This window comes from Oncorhynchus nerka, linkage group LG13 (assembly GCF_034236695.1).
Source record: "Oncorhynchus nerka isolate Pitt River linkage group LG13, Oner_Uvic_2.0, whole genome shotgun sequence".
Taxonomy (NCBI): domain Eukaryota; kingdom Metazoa; phylum Chordata; class Actinopteri; order Salmoniformes; family Salmonidae; genus Oncorhynchus; species Oncorhynchus nerka.
Genome location: NC_088408.1, coordinates 90,669,982 through 90,689,559, shown reverse-complemented (window position 1 = coordinate 90,689,559; position 19,578 = coordinate 90,669,982). Strand labels below are relative to the sequence as shown.

The 19,578-nt window shown below is 43.7% G+C and overlaps 2 protein-coding genes across 2 annotated transcripts in view; both read left to right on the top strand.

The window, feature by feature from the left end:
• Positions 1-8,528, top strand: part of LOC115117082 (kinase suppressor of Ras 2-like) — an 86,720-nt gene extending 78,192 nt beyond the window's left edge. The window contains exons 7-8 of the mRNA XM_065026080.1: positions 7,291-7,397; positions 8,343-8,528. Of these exons, the coding sequence (XP_064882152.1) occupies positions 7,291-7,397; positions 8,343-8,528 (293 nt within the window). The remainder of the gene's footprint in view (positions 1-7,290; positions 7,398-8,342) is intronic.
• A 10,376-nt stretch (positions 8,529-18,904) lies between these two features.
• Positions 18,905-19,578, top strand: part of LOC115125177 (kinase suppressor of Ras 2-like) — a 46,623-nt gene continuing 45,949 nt past the window's right edge. The window contains exon 1 of the mRNA XM_065026079.1: positions 18,905-18,955. Coding sequence (XP_064882151.1) covers positions 18,905-18,955 — 51 coding nt within the window. The remainder of the gene's footprint in view (positions 18,956-19,578) is intronic.

Sequence of the window (19,578 nt, the reverse complement as noted above, 5' to 3'; positions counted from 1 at the left end):
CCCTCCCTCTCTCTCTCTCTCTCTCTCATTCTCATTCTCTCTCATTCTCACTCGCCCTCCCTCCCTCCCTCCCTCTCCCTCCCTCTCTCTCTCTCTCTCTCTCTCTCTCTCATTCTCATTCTCTCTCATTCTCACTCGCCCATTCTCACTCGCCCTCTCTCTCTCCCTCTCTCTCCCTCCCTCTCCCTCCCTCTCTCTCTCTCTCTCTCTCTCTCATTTTCATTCTCTCTCATTCTCACTTGCCCATTCTCACTCGCCCTCCCTCCCTCCCTCTCTCTCCCTCTCTCTCTCTCTCTCTCTCTCTCTCTCTCTCTCATTCTCACTCGCCCATTCTCACTCACCCTCTCTCTCTCTCTCTCTCTCTCTTCCTCTCTCAGTATCTCACAGAAGTGAAATAAACCATCAGAAATGTACAGTGAACTCACAAAAGTTCCAAAGGAATAGAGACATTTCAAATGTCATGTTGTGGCTATGTTCATACAGTGTTGTAGCAATGTGCAAATAGTTTATACTGTAGTAATGCTGAATATCTGAGCAGTGTACTGTAGTAATGCTGAATATCTGAGCATTATACTGTAGTAATGCTGAATATCTGAGCAGTGTACTGTAGTAATGCTGAATATCTGAGCATTATACTGTAGTAATGCTGAATGTCTGAGCAGTGTACTGTAGTAATGGTGGTGTCAGAAGAATGTTCTTTGGAGCCATGTTCCTATATCTTTCATGTATCGTACACCTTGAGGCTTAGATTGTTTGTAATCGTGAATGTAACTGAGAATTCTTTGTTTATTAATTTACTGTGTGGTCATAGCTGAGAGTTCTGATTCCATTCTGTCTGAATGATAAAAGAACATTTGGAAAAGAGAATAACTTGAATGTTTTCTCTAAAGATCCAGAAGTGAATAATTTTATCTCATGATTCTGACGATGATCCAGACTTTTGTCACTTTATGGTGTTTGAATGTCAGGAATTGTTAGTCAAAATAGGCTATTATAATTGATTGTAGTAAATACCAAAGTGAGATCAGACCAGTTTTTACTCATCTATTAATTTGGTGAAATGTCATGCAGTCCACAAATCAGTTTTTGCTTTAGCCCAGTCACAATCAGTGTACTGTGGTATTCAGCATGGAACTATTCAATACAAGGGCATGTGTTGATATCTAGTCCTACCCCCCATCGTCCAAACCTTAAGACACATGTTTTAGGCTACAAAGCTGCATGTTTGACTGAATCAAGTCCTACATTTGGTCCAATATCTAATCATCGTTACATTCTTATCCATCCCTCTTTATATCTCTCCTCCTCCAGACACTCTCTCAGTGCCTCGCTGGTCCCCACAGATCCCCCAGAGAGACCTGGGAAACTCCATAAAACACCGGTAACCTGTGTGTGTGTGTGTGTGTGTGTGTGTGTGTGTGTGTGTGTGTGTGTGTGTGTGTGTGAGATGGTTTGAGTGTTTGAGTGTTCAGGAATGTGTGTAGTGTGTCTTAATGTGTCTGTTTCTCCACACCTGACGAACAGAATGTCAGACCAATTATAGGGGGCAGAAGTCATCTTTGTGCTCATTCCACATTTGAACCCCTGATGACTCCCAAATGCTATGGATTTCCAAGTTGAGCAATACACCACCGCTATTGGCCACGAGAACCTGCCTACGTACTGACTCTTCTCTACTTCGTTGTCTGTCGCTCTTTCTCTCTCTGTCTCTCTCATGTTCTCTCTCTCTGTATCTCTCTTTCTCTCTCTCTCTCTCTCTCTCTTCTTCTCTCGCTCAGCCTCAGAAGTACGTGGGAGTTTGCCCACTGTGGAAGGTCACTGAGGAGGAAAAAGAGTGGTTGTTCACACATGTCTTAATGCCTCATCAGCCAGAGACAAGCACATTTATATACAGTATCAGTAAAAAGTTTGGACACACACTCATTCAAGGGTTTTTCTTTATTTTTACTATTTTCTACATTGTAGAATAATAGTGAAGACATCAAAACTATGAAATAACACATATGGAGTGGAGTAACCAAAAAAGTGTTAAACAAATCAAAATAGATTTTAGATTTTAGATTCTTCAAAATAGCCACCCTTTGCCTTGATGACAGTTTTGCACACTCTTGGCATTCTTTCAACCAGCTTCACCTGGAATGCTTTTCCAACAGTCTTGAAGGAGTTCCCACGTGTGCTGGGCACTTGTTTTCTGCTTTTCCTTCACTCTGCGGTCCAACACATCCCAAACTTACTGGGACTATCATTTGAAAAACAAATGATAGTCCCACTAAGCGCAAACAGGATGGGATGGCGTATCACTGCAGAATGCTGTGGTAGCCATGCTGGTTAAATGTGCCTTGAATTCTTAATAAATTACTGACAGTGTCACTAGCAAAGCACCATCACACCTCCTCCTCCATGCTTCATGGGTGGGAACCAATCATATGTAGATCATCCGTTCACCTACTCTGAGTCTCACAAAGACATGGCGGTTGGAACAAAAAATCTCAAATTTGGACTCATCAGACCAAAGGACAGATTTCCACCGGTCTAATGTCCATTTCTTGTGTTTCTTGGCCCAAGCAAGTCTCTTATTCTTATCGGTGTCCTTTAGTAGTGGTTTATTTGCAGCAATTCGACCATGAAGGCCTCCTCTGAACAGTTGATGTTGTGATGTGTCTTTTACTTGAACTCTGTGAAGAATTTATTTGGGTCGCAATTTCTGAGGCTGGTAACTCTAATGAACTTATCCTCTGCAGCAGAGGTAACTGAGTCTTCCTTTCCTGCGGTGGTCCTCATGAGAGCCAGTTTCATCATAGCGCTTGGTGGTTTTTGCGACTGCACATGAAGAAACTTTAAAAGTTCTTGAAATTTTCCGTAGTGACTGACCTTCATGTCTTAAAGTAATGATGGACGGTCGTTTCACTTTGCTTATTTGAGCTGTTCTTGTCATAATATGGACTTGGTCTTTTACCAAATAGGGCGATCTTCTGTATACCACCCCTACCTTGTCACAACACAACTGATTGGCGCAAATGCATTAAGATGGAAAGAAATTCCACAAATGAACTTTTAACAAGGCACATCTGTTAATTGAAATGCATTCCAGGTGACTACCTCATGAAGCTGGTTGAGAGAATGCTAAGAGTGTGTAAAGCTGTCATCAAGGCAAAGGGTTGTTTCTTTGCTTACTACATGATTACATATGTGATATTTCATAGTTTTGGTGACTTCACTACAATGTAGAAAATAGTAAAAATATAGAAAAACTAGGTGTTTTGACTAGCTAGCTTAAATTGTAAGCACAGGTTATTATGCACAATTAAATGATTGCAATGTGATTAACTACTTTGGCTATAGCACCATCTCCCTGGGAATGGAAAATAAATATCTGTGAAAACATATCTCACCTTTAACGCCAGTTTAACTTTGGTAGCATAGGTATGGCCTGCTAAAACAAATGTATCATTTAGGCTCTACTGCCAGGACGGGAGATTGAATTGTGCTCTCCCTGGTTCTGTTTAGCGACGGTACGAGGCGATTCGAGGGTTCCTAATGAAGAGATTCTGATTCTGTCAGCCTCTATCATCATATTCTACATATTCGTCATATTCTATTGCACCAGCCTGCTACTTGAACCCAGGTGTCAGCCTGTGTCAGTCATATTCCATTACCCCAGCCAGGCTGCTACTTGAACCCAGGTGTCAGCCTGTGTCAGTCATATTCCATTACCCCAGCCAGCCTGCTACTTGAACCCAGGTGTCAGCCTGTGTCAGTCATATTCCATTACCCCAGCCAGCCTGCTACTTGAACCCAGGTGTCAGCCTGTGTCAGTCATATTCCATTACCCCAGCCAGGCTGCTACTTGAACCCAGGTGTCAGCCTGTGTCAGTCATATTCCATTACCCCAGCCAGCCTGCTACTTGAACCCAGGTGTCAGCCTGTGTCAGTCATATTCCATTACCCCAGCCACTCTGCTACTTGAACCCAGGTGTCAGCCTATGTCAGTCATATTCCATTACCCCAGCCAGCCTGCTACTTGAACCCAGGTGTCAGCCTGTGTCAGTCATATTCCATTACCCCAGCCAGGCTGCTACTTGAACCCAGGTGTCAGCCTGTGTCAGTCATATTCCATTACCCCAGCCAGCCTGCTACTTGAACCCAGGTGTCAGCCTGTGTCAGTCATATTCCATTACCCCAGCCAGACTGCTACTTGAACCCAGGTGTCAGCCTGTGTCAGTCATATTCCATTACCCCAGCCAGCCTGCTACTTGAACCCAGGTGTCAGCCTGTGTCAGTCATATTCCATTACCCCAGCCAGCCTGCTACTTGAACCCAGGTGTCAGCCTGTGTCAGTCATATTCCATTACCTCAGCCAGGCTGCTACTTGAACCCAGGTGTCAGCCTGTGTCAGTCATATTCCATTACCCCAGCCAGCCTGCTACTTGAACCCAGGTGTCAGCCTGTGTCAGTCATATTCCATTACCCCAGCCAGCCTTCTACTTGAACCCAGGTGTCAGATCTATCAGTCAATAAACCCCCTAGCTCTTCCCTGTGCTTCCTGGCACTCAGATACTCCATCGAACCTCGAAGTAGGAAATAGTTTTTTATCATTCAAGAGAATTAAGACACACTGTAGATTTTCCTGTTTGATAAGTGGCAGCATCTTGAGATCTTGCACTGTGCCGTGGTTTCCGCCTGGCTCCATCTTCATCTCTGGGAATGATTGCTGTCTTACCGCCTTGATGCAGCACCAGGGTCTCTCCCCACTGGGCACAGACGTCAATTCAACATCCATTCCACGTTGATTCAAGTTAGCTGTCACAGCAGTTATTCTAAGAGCACAGCCACAAACTCACCATTGGAGGGGCATAATGAAAGGAGTGCCAGGTGAACCCCAAATTGAATCAAGGTGCATTGGAGATTAGCACGACAATCTTTAGAAGGAGGGGGAAGAATAAGCCTAAAGGCGCCCATCATTCATATGTTAAGGAAAGGTTAACCTGTGAATATGAGGCGTTCTATGACAAAAGCCATTTGTCATCACGTGGGAATAGGAATCATTGTCTGAAAGGTCACAAGCAATCAGTAATGTTTCCTCTGTGCAGTGATGCACACCTGCTGTTTTTATGTTATTTTGGGGACTCATTTATGCATGGAGAAACAGGTAGAAGATGTTTTGTCTGTGTGATCTGAACTCACTCTCTCTCTCTCTCTCTCTTGTCCTTGCAGGTTTTCCACCAAGTATTGGATGTCTCAGACATGCATAGTATGTGGGAAAGGAATGCTGTTTGGACTCAAATGTAAAAACTGCAAGTAGGTCCTTCTTCCCAAAATGATGTTGGTTCGTGAAAAGCATGTCTACACCATGACAAAACATTATTGCCATGCATCAAATGTTTCTTAGAATTGATCCTGGTGTGCTTAGTGAAGTAAAAAAAAATCTACATCAATCATTATGCTGGTTGGTTATGGGTCATAAGCTCTTTTTTGTCATCCATGCATTCTTATTAGAACTCTGTAAAGATCATTTGTCACGGTATACTTTGAAAAGTCTCTGAAAAGGAACTGAACAGCAATTACCATTATCATTAATAGCCCAGGCTATTAAATATTCAAGACATTTTTATTTTAACTGTTTTGAAAATGAATAGCAGAGATTCAGTGATGTCAGGGGTTATGTCCGAAGTAGCACCCTATTCCCTATACAGTGCTCTACTTTTGATCAAAAGTCGTGCACTATATAGGGAATAGGGTGTCATTTCAGGCACGACCCTGGTTTCAGAGTGTATATCATTCTGTTTTTTCACTAGGCTGAAGTGCCATAACAAATGCACCAAAGAAGCCCCGCCTTGCCATTTGCTGATCATCCAGCGAGGAGGCAGTAACCCCCTCAAAGGTAACAAAGGACTGTATACCAGCAGCTTACTGTAAGGCTGAAGCCTGACTTCATGTACAGGCCACATAACTTCAAGGACCATTTCACCACTTGTCTTACAATTCATACATCATGTCATTTGGAAGATGTGTTTCTGAAAGCGACTGGAAGCGTTTTAATGCATCATTTTAATAGCTGTAGACCTTGATACACAGGACACACAACGTCTTAGTGGTATTCTCAACATAAGCAGTAACACAAACTGCACATGTATCTCAAGTTAGGAGAGACACTGTATATAACCCTACTGTAATTCAGCAGCGCAAAACATATTCATTTTAGGAATACTTATTAGGATTGTTATGCAAGTATTACTTTCTTTAAAAGAATACTCATTCTCTGTTATAGTGCTTTAGTTATAGAAGTATTACTTTAAAAGAATACTCATTCTCTGTTATAGTGCTTTAGTTATAGAAGTATTACGTTAAAATTAAAAGAATACTCATTCTCTGTTATAGTGCTTTAGTTATAGAAGTATTACGTTAAAATAATACTCATTCTCTGCTATATTCTCTGCTGTAGTGGTTTTGTTATGGAAGTATTTCTTTAAAATAATACTCATTCTCTGCTATATTTTCTTCTGTAGTGGTTTTGTTATGGAAGTATTTCTTTAAAATAATACTCACTCTGTCACGGCTGTTGAAAGAACTGGACCAAGGTGCAGGGTGGTGAGCGTACATATTCCTTTATTTCGTATGAAGACGACAAAATCAATAAACTATCCAAAACAACCGTGACGCTATAGTGCCAACAAACAAAGACAACTTCCCACACAGAAAGGAGGGAAAAGGGCTACCTAAGTATGGTTCCCAATCAGAGACAACGATAGGCAGCTGTCCCTGATTGAGAACCATACCCGGCCAAAACATAGAAACACAAAATCATAGAAAACGAAACCTAGAATGCCCACCCCAAATCACACCCTGCCCAAACCAAATAGAGACATTAAAAGGCTCTCTACGGTCAGGGCGTGACACATTCTCTGCTATAGTGGTTTTGTTATGGATATAGTACTTTATAAGGTTCTCTGTCATCTGAAGTTAGTTTTTACTGTATGTTCTTTACACGTCTCTGTTTTTCTCCCAACTGGTGCGACAGATCACCAAGGAAATCAAGGTAAAACAATCAATTTATCAATCTTTCTTTTTTTAACTACAGAACCTTTCTGAAGTCTCTGCTATTTGAAGTTGGCCAGCTATCTTACGTTGTTCTCAAGTGTTCCCTTGCAATAGTAACAAGGGACCATCTTCCATTTAACCCATTTAGAAATTTGAGTAGATGAAGACTTTCTGTAATGGACAGCCATATCACATCTGCTCAAAGCCCTCACTCAGTGTTCTGTTGTTTACGTCTGATTCTGTCTCTACCAGCTCGTTTGGTACGGACTGAATCGGTACCATGTGACATCAACAACCCCCTCAGGTACACAGACCTGCACATCAGTCAGACGCTGCCCAAAACCAGCAAAATCAACAAGGTAGGAACCACCGTACACCCTCCCACACACACACACACACACACACACACCCACACAAACTGCTCTGGGCTCCACATCTGAGGTTTGTCTTATCAAAAGTCCATCTGTTCTTTCTTTCTGTTTGAAATCCCCTGAATCTCAGTCTCTCAGACGGACTAGCAGTACTGGATTAATCAGTCTATTGGATGTTTTTTTGTTGTTGTACTAATTCATCTTCACTCTTCAAACCGTAGCCAACAGATGTATACTTTACAATTCTCCAAACACTGTTTGGGATTACAGAACTGAAAACCTCTACACCCTCATCATAATTTCATAAGGGGCATTTTAGGCAACATTTTGTGGCCCTTACAGTTCGGCGTTTTACCTCACTGTGTCCTGTCATTAGTTTTTTATCCTTTTTTAACGAGATGCTTTTAATGGACATCTGCTAATTCACTATGACCATTACCAGTGTAGTTTGAGGCCAGAGTTTTTTCACTCCCTCACTCTGTACGACTTCCCCAATATAACCAGGAAATGAACATAGTATTAGCAGCTATAAGTCAACAACACACACAGCAACACTCCATAATGAGAGAGGTCAACCAAGGCCACTCATTTCTACCCTTCCACGTAAAAGAGCTTTTAGCTCCAAGAGCACATATCTCTCTAGTATCTCTATGGACCCTCATCATAACAACGCCATTAGACAACAGGTGCGTTGTCAGGTGCTATCTTGTGAATGAGGAAGAGTCTGAAAATATACTAGTTCCACCTGCTAATGGCCATAGAGATCAACTATAATTACTGGTCTATTTAATTATGTATCTCTCTCTGTATCTCTCTTTACCCTCCCCCACTCTCCCTCTCTCTCACTTTCTCTCCCTATTTCTTCCTCTATCTTTCTCTCTCTCACTCTCACTCCCCCTCTCTTTCTCCCTCTCTCTCTCTTTCTGTTTTCAGGATCACATACCTGTCCCGTACCAGCCAGACTCCAGTAGTAACCCCTCCTCCACCACCTCCTCCACTCCTTCCTCCCCCGTTCCCCCCCTCCCCTCCAGTGCCACCCCTCCCTCCCCCCTGCACCCTTCCCCACAGTCGGCACGGCTACAGAAACAGTTCAGTTTAACAGGTACGGGATTTAAATGAAAACATTGAGTTTTTCCCCCCAGATAAAGTCTCAAATCAAACTTTATTTAAAGTTCATTTAGACATTTCTTCTGATAGAAGTAGTACATTTAGTGTTACTACTGTTAGATTTTTTTTTAGAGCTGTCTGTTCTAGGAAAGACATTTCATTCTTGTCATTTCTACCCTGCTATGAACCCAGCTCTGTGCTGATTGTCAGTGAAAGAAGACAAAAAGGGTCTGCACCATAACTCTGATCCTCTCTCTCTCTCTCATTCTCATTCTCTCTCATTCTCACTCACTCACTCACTCGCCCTCCCTCTCTCTCTCTCTCTCTCTCTCTCTCTCTCTCTCTCCTTCCCCCTCTCCCTCTCTCTCTCTCTCTCTCTCTCTCTCTCCATTTCTCTCCTCCCCCTCTCTCTCCCTCTCTCCCTCTCTCTCCATCTCTCTCTCTCCCTCCCTCTCTCTCCATCTCTCTCCACCTCTCTCTCTCTCTACCTCTCTCTCTCTCTCTCTCTCTACCTCTCTCTCTCTCCCTCTCTCCCTCTCCCCCTCTATCCAGCATCTTCTTACTTCAAATACAAGCAGCAGTTCATCTTCCCAGGTAAGTGCCTTGTAATTGAGCATTACAATACCCATACTGCACCAGGCCGAAGGAGGAGGGTACTTTTGATGTCCTCTCTCTCCTCTCCTCCCCTCAGTCTCCTCTCCTCATGCTCCTCCCCTCAGTCTCCTCTCCTCATGCTCCTCTCCTCAGTCTCCTCTCCTCTCCTCAATCTCCTCCCCTCAGTCTCCTCTCCTCATGCTCCTCACCTCAGTCTCCTCCCTCTCCTCTCCTCAGTTTCCTCTCCTTTTCCTCAGTCTCCTCTCCTCACTTTCCTTTCCTCTCCTCTCCTCAATCTCCTCCCCTCAGTCTCCTCTCCTCATGCTCCTCTCCTCAGTCTCCCCACTCTCCTCTCCTCAGTCTCCTCTCCTCACTTTCCTCTCCTCTCCCTCAGTCTCCTCTTCCCGGCATCCTCTCCTCAATCTCCTCTCCTCAGGCACCTCTCCTCAGTCTCCTATCCTCCCCTCAGTCTCCTCTCGTAAGTCTCCTCTCGTAAGTCTCCTCTCCTAGGTTACTAGGTTACTAGGAGAGGAGCCATTACTGTCACGTTCGTCATAACAAGGAGACCAAGGCGCAGCGTGATATGAATACATTCTACTTTATTAAACGAAGAACACTAAACAAACTAACAAAATAACTAAATGAACGTGAAGCTATAACATGAGTGCTGACATGCAAACTACACATAGACAATAACCCACAAAACCAAAATGGAAAATGGCAACCTAAATAGGATCCCCAATCAGAGACAACGATAAACAGCTGCCTCTGATTGGGTACCAATTCAGGCCACCATAGACCTACATTACCTAGACAAACCAAAACCACATAGAATTACAAAAAACCCTAGACAAGACAAAAACACACATACCACCCTCGTCACACCCTGACCCAACCAAAATAATAAAGAAAACAAAGATAACTAAGGTCAGGGTGAGACAATTACAGTCTTTTAAAGCTGTGGATCGTAATCCTGCAGCAACAGGAAATCTGAATGATTGTGTTTTTTTTGTTATGGTTGATACGTTTTAATTAGGGCAAATAAAGTCTGTCATTTTAAAGTGAAAATGCCAAACTTTAGAAGGCTTTTTAAACCTGGAATACATTGCACGTTTTTATTTCAACGACAGCGTGATCAAATGAAGATCCTACATCTGTATGGGGGTGAAACGGGGTGTAACCTTTGGAAGAGTCAGAGATACAGTATCGTGATATTGGACTGATCCTCATAGTGTATGTTATGGAGTCATGAGTAGTGTCATGAAATGTCAGTTAAAACATTGAATTATAATTCTATTGCATGTACTTACCAGCCTATCAAGCAACTCATTTGCAAGACAAAGCAAGACAAAGCAACACAAAGCAGCACAACATGGCCGCGGGAAGAAGTTTAGGTGTGGGGGTACCTAAATCCTTTTTTCTCTCTGAGCTGCTGTTGACTGTTTTGGTCCGCTCATACAATAGTAATAAATAAATATAAATATTTGATTTGATTTATTTATTTATTTATTCTGATTTACCAGGCAGCACTGCAGCAACCTCTGCACCCCTATGCTATCTGGTGTATGTGACAATATAACATAAACTACATGGCCAGAAATATGTGGACACCTGCTCGTCGAACATCTCATTCCAAAATAATGGGCATTAATATGGAGTTGGTCCCCCTTTTGCTGCTATAGCTGCCTCCACTCTTCTGGGAAGGCTTTCCACTAGATGGTGGAACATTGCTGAGGGGACTTGCTTCTATTCAGCCACAAGAGCATTAGTGAGGTTGGGCACTGATGTTGGGCGATTAGGTCTGGCTCGCAGTCGGCGTTCCAATTCATCCCAAAGGTGTTCGATGGGGTTGAGAACAGGGCTATGTGCTGGCTAGTCAAGTTTAAAAAAAAAAACACTGAGGAAGTACAGTTCCCGCGCAGCCCAGTCAAAACTGTTCGCTGCTCAGTCAAAACTGTTCGCTGCTCTGGCCCCCCAATGGTGGAACAAACTCCCTCACGACGCCAGGACAGCGGAGTCAATCACCACCTTCCGGAGACACCTGAAACCCCACCTCTTTCAGGAATACCTAGGATAGGATAAAGTAATCCTTCTCACCCCCCCCCTCCCTTAAAAGATTTAGATGCACTATTGTAAAGTGGCTGTTCCACTGGATGTCTTAAGGTGAACGCACCAATTTGTAAGTCGCTCTGGATAAGAGCGTCTGCTAAATGACTTAAATGTAAATGTAAGTTCTTCCACACCGATCTCAAGAAACCATTTCTGTATGGAGCTTGTTTTGTGCATGGGGCATTGTCATGCTGAAACAGGAAAGGGCCTTCCCCAAACTGTTGCCTCAAAATTGGAAACACGGAATGGTCTAGAATGTCTTTGTATGCTGTAGCGTTAAGATTTCCCTTCATTGGAACTAAGGGGCCTGAACCATGAAAAACAGCCCCAGAACATTATTCCTCCTCCACCAAAATGTACAGTTGGCACTATGCATTTGGGCAGGTAGCGTTCTCCTGGCATCCGTCAAACCCAGATTCATCCATCGGACTGCCAGAGGGTGAAGCGTGATTCATCACTCCAGAGAATGTGTTTCCATTGCTGCAGAGTCCAATGCCGATGCTTGGCATTGCGCATGGTAATCCTAGTCTTGTGTGCTGCTGCTCGGCCATGGAAACCCATTTAATGAAATTCCTGACGAACCGTTCTTGTGTTGAGGTTGCTTTCAGAAGAAGTTTGGAACTCGGTAGTGTGTGTTGCAACACGCTTCAGCACTCTGCGGTCCCGTTCTGTGAGCTTGTGAGGCCTACGACTTCGTGACTGAGCCGTTGTTGCTCCTAGACGTTTCCACTTCGCAATAACAGCACTTACAGTTGACTGGGGCAGCTGTAGCAGTGCAGAAATTTGACAAACTGACTCGTTGGAAAGGTGGCATCCTATGATGGTGCCACGTTGAAAGTCACTGATCTCTTCAGTAAGGCCATTCTACTGCCAATGTTTGTCTATGGAGAGTGCATGGCGGTCTGCTACATTTTATCAGCAAAGGTTGTGGCTGAAATATCCATATCCACTCATTTGAAGGGGATATACTTTGTATATTCAGTGAATTTGTTTATTTTCCCCCCCTCTTTTTCTTTATTTTTTCAGTTTTTTTGTTAAAAAAATCTAACAATCTGTTTTTGCTTTGTCATTTTAGGGTATTGTGTGTAAATTGATGAGGAAAAAAACTATTTAATCCATTTTATAATCAGGCTGTAACGTAACAAAATGTGGAAAAAGTCAAGGGTTCTGAATACTTTCCAAATGCACTGTATGTGATATTACACTGTGCTGTGGTATAAAGACTATGTAATGCCCAGTGTTGTGATGATTTACAATATACCTCTCCTCTCTAGATGTGGCCCTGGCCCCAGAGGCCCCCAGCAGGGCACCCCAGGTCATCCTGCACCCTGTCCTGTCTGAGCCGGGGTAAGTAGGAAACTAGGAAACGGGATTTCTTTCTTTATATTTGTTTTGGCTCAACCATGGTACCAGGTAGTAAACCAATGTCACGCAATCAAGATTTAATGAGAATGTCAGTGAGGTGTCAATCTTTGAGTTGACACGCGACATAATGTCTCCCAATACCTTAGGAGTTGTGTCGGCCACAGAAACACACCATGGAGCAGATAAGTCACTGTCAGAGAATTAATTCAGACCTTAGTCAATCAAGAAGGGGTGGTTGAAGGGAAGTCTGCCAAGTAACTTGATGAGTGTCGACCATAACGCTGTTGACATCGTGGATACAGTATAAACAACATGAGTTATCGGGACTATTGTATTCTGACCTTAGTCAATAAATAAATTATTTAAAATCCCAATGGGCAAAAACTGGTTGAATCAACGTTGTTTCCACTCCATTTCAACCCAAAACACCAATGTGATGACCTTGAATCGACGTGGAAAACTAATTGGATTTGCAAAAAGTCATCAACATAATTTTTTATTTTATTTAACTAGGCAAGTCAAGAACAAATTCTTATTTTCAATAACAGCCTAGGAACAGTGGGTTAACTGCCTTGTTCGAAGCAGCGTTACCCATGCAGAGCAAGGGGAACAACCACTCCAAGTCTCAGAGCGAGTGACGTTTGAAACGCTAACTAGCTAGCCATTTCACATCGGTTACACCAGCCTAATCTCGGGAGTTGATTGGCTTGAAGTCATAAACAGCTGCTGGCAAACGCACGAAAGTGCTGTTTGAATGAATGTTTACGAGCCTGCTGGTGCCTACCATCGCTCAGTCAGACTGCTCTATCAAATCATAGACTTAGTTATAACATAATAACACACAGAAATACGTGCCTTATGTCATTAATATGGCCGAATCCGGAAACTATATTCTCGAAAACAAGACGTTTATTCTTTCAGTGAAATACGGAACCATCATGTATTTTATCTAACGGGTGGCATCCATAAGTCTAAATATTCCTGTTACATTGCACAACCTTCAATGTTATATCATAATTACATAAAATTCTGGCAAATTAGGCGGCCCAAACTGTTGCATATACACTGACTCTGCGTGCAATGAACGCAAGAGAAGTGACACAATTTCACCTGGTTAATATTGCCTGCTAACCTGGACTTCTTGTAGCAAAATATGCAGGTTTAAAAATATATACTTGATTGATTTTAAGAAAGGCATTGATGTTTATGGTTAGGTACACATTGGAGCAACGATACGCACCGCATCGATTATATGCAACGCAGGACACGCTAGATAAACTAGTAATATCATCGACCATGTGTAGTTAACTAGTGATCATGATTGATTGTTTTTTATAAGATAAGTTTAATGCTAGCTAGCAACTTACCTTGGCTTACTGCATTCACGTAACAGGCAGTCTCCTTGTGGAGTGCAATGTAATCAGGTGGTTAGAGCGTTGGACTAGTTAACTGTAAGGTTGCAAGATTGAATCCCCCGAGCTGACAAGGTAAAAATCTGTCGTTCTGCCCCTGAACGAGGCAGTTAACCTACCGTTCCTAGGCTGTCATTGAAAATAAGAATGTGTTCTTAACTGACTTGCCTGGTTAAATAAAGGTTAAATAAAGGTTAAAAAAAAAAAAAAAATCGGTGTCCATAAATACCGATTTCCGATTGTTTTGAAAACTTGAAATCGTCCCTAATTAATCGGCCATTTCGATTAATCGGTCGACCTCTACTACCTACCTTCTCTAACCACTAGGCTACCTTCCTCCTCTAACCAATAGGCTACCTACCTTCTCTAACCACTAGGCTACCTCCTCTAACCACTAGGCTACCTGTGTCTAACCACTAGGCTACCTTCTCTAACCACTAGACTACCTGCCTCCTCTAACCACTAGGCTACCTTCCTCCTCTAACCAATAGGCTACCTACATTCTCTAACCACTAGGCTACCTCCTCTAACCACTAGGCTACCTGTGTCTAACCACTAGGCTACCTTCTCTAACCACTAGACTACCTGCCTCCTCTAACCACTAGGCTACCTCCTCTAACCATTAGGCTACGTACCTCCTCTAACCACTAGGCTACCTCCTCTAACCACTAGGCTACCTCCTCTAACCACTAGGCCACCTCCTCTAACTACTTTGTTACCTACCTCCTCTAACCACTAAATCAAATCAAATCAAATGTATTTATATAGCCCTTCGTACATCAGCTGATATCTCAAAGTGCTGTACAGAAACCCAGCCTAAAACCCCAAACAGCAAGCAATGCAGGTGTAGAAGCACTAGGCTACCTGTCTCTAACCACTAGGCTACCTCCTCTAACCACTAGGCTACCTACCTCCTCTAACCACTAGGCTACCTACCTCCTCTAACCACTAGGCTACCTACCTCCTCTAACCACTAGGCTACCTCCTCTAACCACTAGTCTACCTGTCTCTAACCACTAGGCTACCTTCTCTAACCACTAGGCTACCTTCTCTAACCACTAGGCTACCTGTCTCTAACCACTAGGCTACCTCCTCTAACCACTAGGCTACCTCCTCTTACCACTAGGCCACCTCCTCTAACCACTAGGCCACCTCCTCTAACCACTAGGCTACCTGTCTCTAACCACTAGGACACCTCCTCTAACCACTAGGCTACCTTCTCTAACCACTAGGCTACCTCCTCTACCCACTAGGCTACCTCCTCTAACCACTAGGCTACCTCCTCTAACCACTAGGCTACCTGTCTCTAACCACTAGGCCACCTCCTCTAACCACTAGGCCATCTCCTCTAACCACTAGGCTACCTCCTCTAACCACTAGGCTACCTCCTCTAACCACTAGGCCACCTCCTCTAACCACTAGGCCACCTCCTCTAACCACTAGGCTACCTCCTCTAACCACTAGGCTACCTCCTCTAACCACTAGGCTACCTCCTCTTACCACTAGGCCACCTCCTCTAACCACTAGGCCACCTCCTCTAACCACTAGGCTACCTGTCTCTAACCACTAGGCCACCTCCTCTAACCACTAGGCTACCTCCTCTAACCACTAGGCTACCTCCTCTACCCACTAGGCTACCTCCTCTATCCACTAGGCTACCTCCTCTAACCACTAGGCAGCTGTCTCTAACCACTAGGCCACCTCCTCTAACCACTAGGCCATCTCCTCTAACCACTAGGCCACATCCTCTAACCACTAGGCTACCTCCTCTAACCACTAGGCTACCTCCTCTAACCACTAGGCTACATCCTCTAACCACTAGGCCACCTCCTCTAACCACTAGGCCACCTCCTCTAACCACTAGGCTACCTCCTCTAACCACTAGGCTACCTCCTCTAACCACTAGGCTACCTCCTCTAACCACTAGGCCACCTCCTCTAACCACTAGGCTACCTCCTCTAACCACTAGGCTACCTGTCTCTAACCACTAGGCTACCTCCTCTAACCACTAGGTCACCTCCTCTAACCACTAGGCCACCTCTTCTAACCACTAGGCTACCTCCTCTAACCACTAGGCTACCTCCTCTAACCACTAGGCCACCTCCTCTAACCACTAGGCTACCTCCTCTAACCACTAGGCTACCTCCTCTAACCACTAGGCTACCTCCTCTAACCACTAGGCCACCTCCTCTAACCACTAGGCCACCTCCTCTAACCACTAGGCTACCTCCTCTAACCACTAGGCCACCTTCTCTAACCACTAGGCTACCTCCTCTAACCACTAGGCTACCTCCTCTAACCACTAGGCTACCTCCTCTAACCACTAGGCCACCCTGCCGCCCCTAAGGGAATTTCCTATTTTTTTTCACCCAAATTTTCACCTAAATCCAATGACATGATGACATGTGTTGTTGATTTCACGTTGAATTCACGTTATTTGAAAACTCAACCAAATGGAAATCAAAACTAGATATGCCCAGTGGGATAGCTCTCTCTGATTCTTCCTCTGTCTCCCTCCACCAGTGAAGTAGGTCAGAAAATGACATCCATTTTATTTTTAAATGATATGCCAAGAAATGTTGTAGCGCGACGCAGAGCAATGTTCACATGATCTCGTGGGCAAAAACAGACCGTTTCAGATAAGCCTCATATTACATCTCATCGACCCTCCATTGGTCGAGGGATGGATAGGGACTCAAAATGATTGGAGCAAAGACGTTTTTGTGACAATTTCAATGAGAGATGCAGGACAAGACAAACACTCTGGGGCTAATGTTAACATGGCCTTAACCGCATGCTATAGTTAGGATGCCAACTGGATTCCACTTGGGTTTCTAAAAGCCACGGCTGCCGAAAACAAGCAGAAGGAGAAGACGAGGAGTGATGCCAATGTCTTTGGACTCTAAATCGATCACATGAATAAATGCAAGGTAGCGCTCAGTAACTTTAGCTTTTAGAAACTGCTTACTGTATGTACCAAGATGTTCAAATAAACCTAAACCTAAACTAGCTTTCATAGACGATTTTCATAGTCAATTGTTGGTGTATTTTTAAGCTGACAGAAATGGGTTACTGTTTTAATGATTTTCTAATGTTTTCTATACCTTCTAAGTGACTGACACAGGTGTTATTTCAGTGTCAATATGACTGGGGAAAGGTGCAGCCATCTCTCTCTCTATCTTGCTTTTTCTCCCTCGATGTCTTTCTCGCTCTTTCTTTCTCTTGCTCTCTCTCTCCTTCTCTCACCTTCTCTCTCCCTCTCTCTTGCTCTCTCCCCTCTCTCTCACCTTCTCTCCCCCTCTCTCCCCTCTCTCTCACCTTCTCTCCCCCTCTCTCACCTTCTCTCCCCCTCTCTCTTGCTCTCTCCCCTCTCTCTCACCTTCTCTCCCGCTCTCTCTTGCTCTCTCCCCTCTCTCTCACCTTCTCTCCCCTCTCTCCTGCTCTCTCCCCTCTCTCACCTTCTCTCCCCTCTCTCTCTCCTTCTCTCCCCCTCTCTCCTGCTCTCTCCCCTCTCTCTCACCTTCTCTCCCCTCTCTCTTGCTCTCTCCCCTCTCTCTCACCTTCTCTCCCCTCTCTCTCTCCTTCTCTCCTGCCTCTCTCTCTTTTTCTCTTCCTCTGCTTTTTGACGAATATGAATCCATTATCTTGGTTATGAAACCCACATTCTCATGATGTAATTAAAGCCAAGTCTTCTCCTCTGTGTGTGGCTCCATGCACTCCCTCACCCAGCCAGAGTCTAGTACCAGCTGGCAATTTCCCCCGCCTCTTCTCTGGGTTAATGAGGGCCTCTCTCTGGCCCTGGCTGGATCCTCTCATTAGGAGACTGAGGTCCTACCAGGGGCCACGTATACCACAGGAATCACATACATAATTTCATACACCGTCTCCATCACAACACAGTTTGTGTGTGTGCGTGCGTGCGTGCGTGTACGTGCGTGCGTGCGGTTGTGTGTGTGTGTGTGTGTACACAGTTCTACTGATGACACAGAGGTTGAAAGAGGTTACCTGTAGAATGCCTTTCTGTTTGGCCACCTAGCTAGATTAACAGAAAAGAGGGTTCAGAAAATGCATGGTCCGTGATGCGTGATTCAACACGGTTCATTGCAGATGTGTTATGCTAGCGTGTGCAATGTAAAAATGTGTGTATGATGCTAGCGTGTACAATGTAAAATGTGTGTATGATGCTAGCGTGTGCAATGTAAAATGTGTGTATGATGCTAGCGTGTGCAATGTAAAATGTGTGTATGATGCTAGCGTGTACAATGTAAAATGTGTGTATGATGCTAGCGTGTGCAATCTAAAATGTGTGTATGATGCTAGCGTGTACAATGTAAAATGTGTGTATGATGCTAGCGTGTGCAATGTAAAATGTGTGTATGATGCTAGCATGTGCAATGTAAAATGTGTGTATGATGCTAGCGTGTGCAATGTAAAATGTGTGTATGACGCTAGCGTGTGCAATGTAAAATGTGTGTATGATGCTAGCGTGTGCAATGTAAAATGTGTGTATGATGCTAGCGTGTGCAATGTAAAATGTGTGTATGATGCTAGCGTGTGCAATGTAAAATGTGTGTATGATGCTAGCGTGTACAATGTAAAATGTGTGTATGATGCTAGCGTGTGCAATGTAAAATGTGTGTATGATGCTAGCGTGTGCAATGTAAAATGTGTGTATGACGCTAGCGTGTGCAATGTAAAATGTGTGTATGATGCTAGCGTGTGCAATGTAAAATGTGTGTATGATGCTAGCGTGTGCAATGTAAAATGTGTGTATGACGCTAGCGTGTGCAATGTAAAATGTGTGTATGATGCTAGCGTGTGTAATGTAAAATGTGTGTATGACGCTAGCGTGTGCAATGTAAAATGCTCATCCCATCTGCATGCCCTCCTCTTGCTTACAGAGTCGAGATGAACCCTTTAAACCCTTTACTACAGATTGAAGTGGAACCTACATCAGACGTGAGTCCACGCTCTAATCAAATTGTGGGATTTGTTTCTGAATAGAATCTGTTTTTGTTATAGTTTGGCATGCTGACGCTCCAGATGGCAATCCTCTGCAACCACACAACAAGGCTGGCCATTTTCACCGTTTCAATTTCATTTAATTGGGTTTTATTAGAATATAATGTAATAATTGCACAGTAGAAGCCCAGAGGATAGAGGATAACACATTAAAGAAGTATACAACTAGTTTGTCTAATGATCTGTTCTCTTTCGCCACAGAACCCATAGCATCAATAATTACAACTCATGGCTCAATCCGGGGGAATAGAGATTGGTGGAGGTCAACATGTGATATCATTGTATGCAGATGACATTTTAGTTCATTTATCTGCACCAGAACATTCTCTGTCATTTATTTGACTACTGTTGGATACATATGGTGCTGTATCAGGATTCAGAGTGAAAGAATGTACATTTCTAATCAGGACTTCTCAAGCTTTGAAAGTACATTTAAATGGAAATGGACAAAGACATATATGAAATACGTTGGTGTACTAATACCATGCAATCTTTAGGAAGCATATAAAGTCATTTACTCTTCTTTAAAAGGAGACTTCGGGGTTTTGGCATTGAGGCCC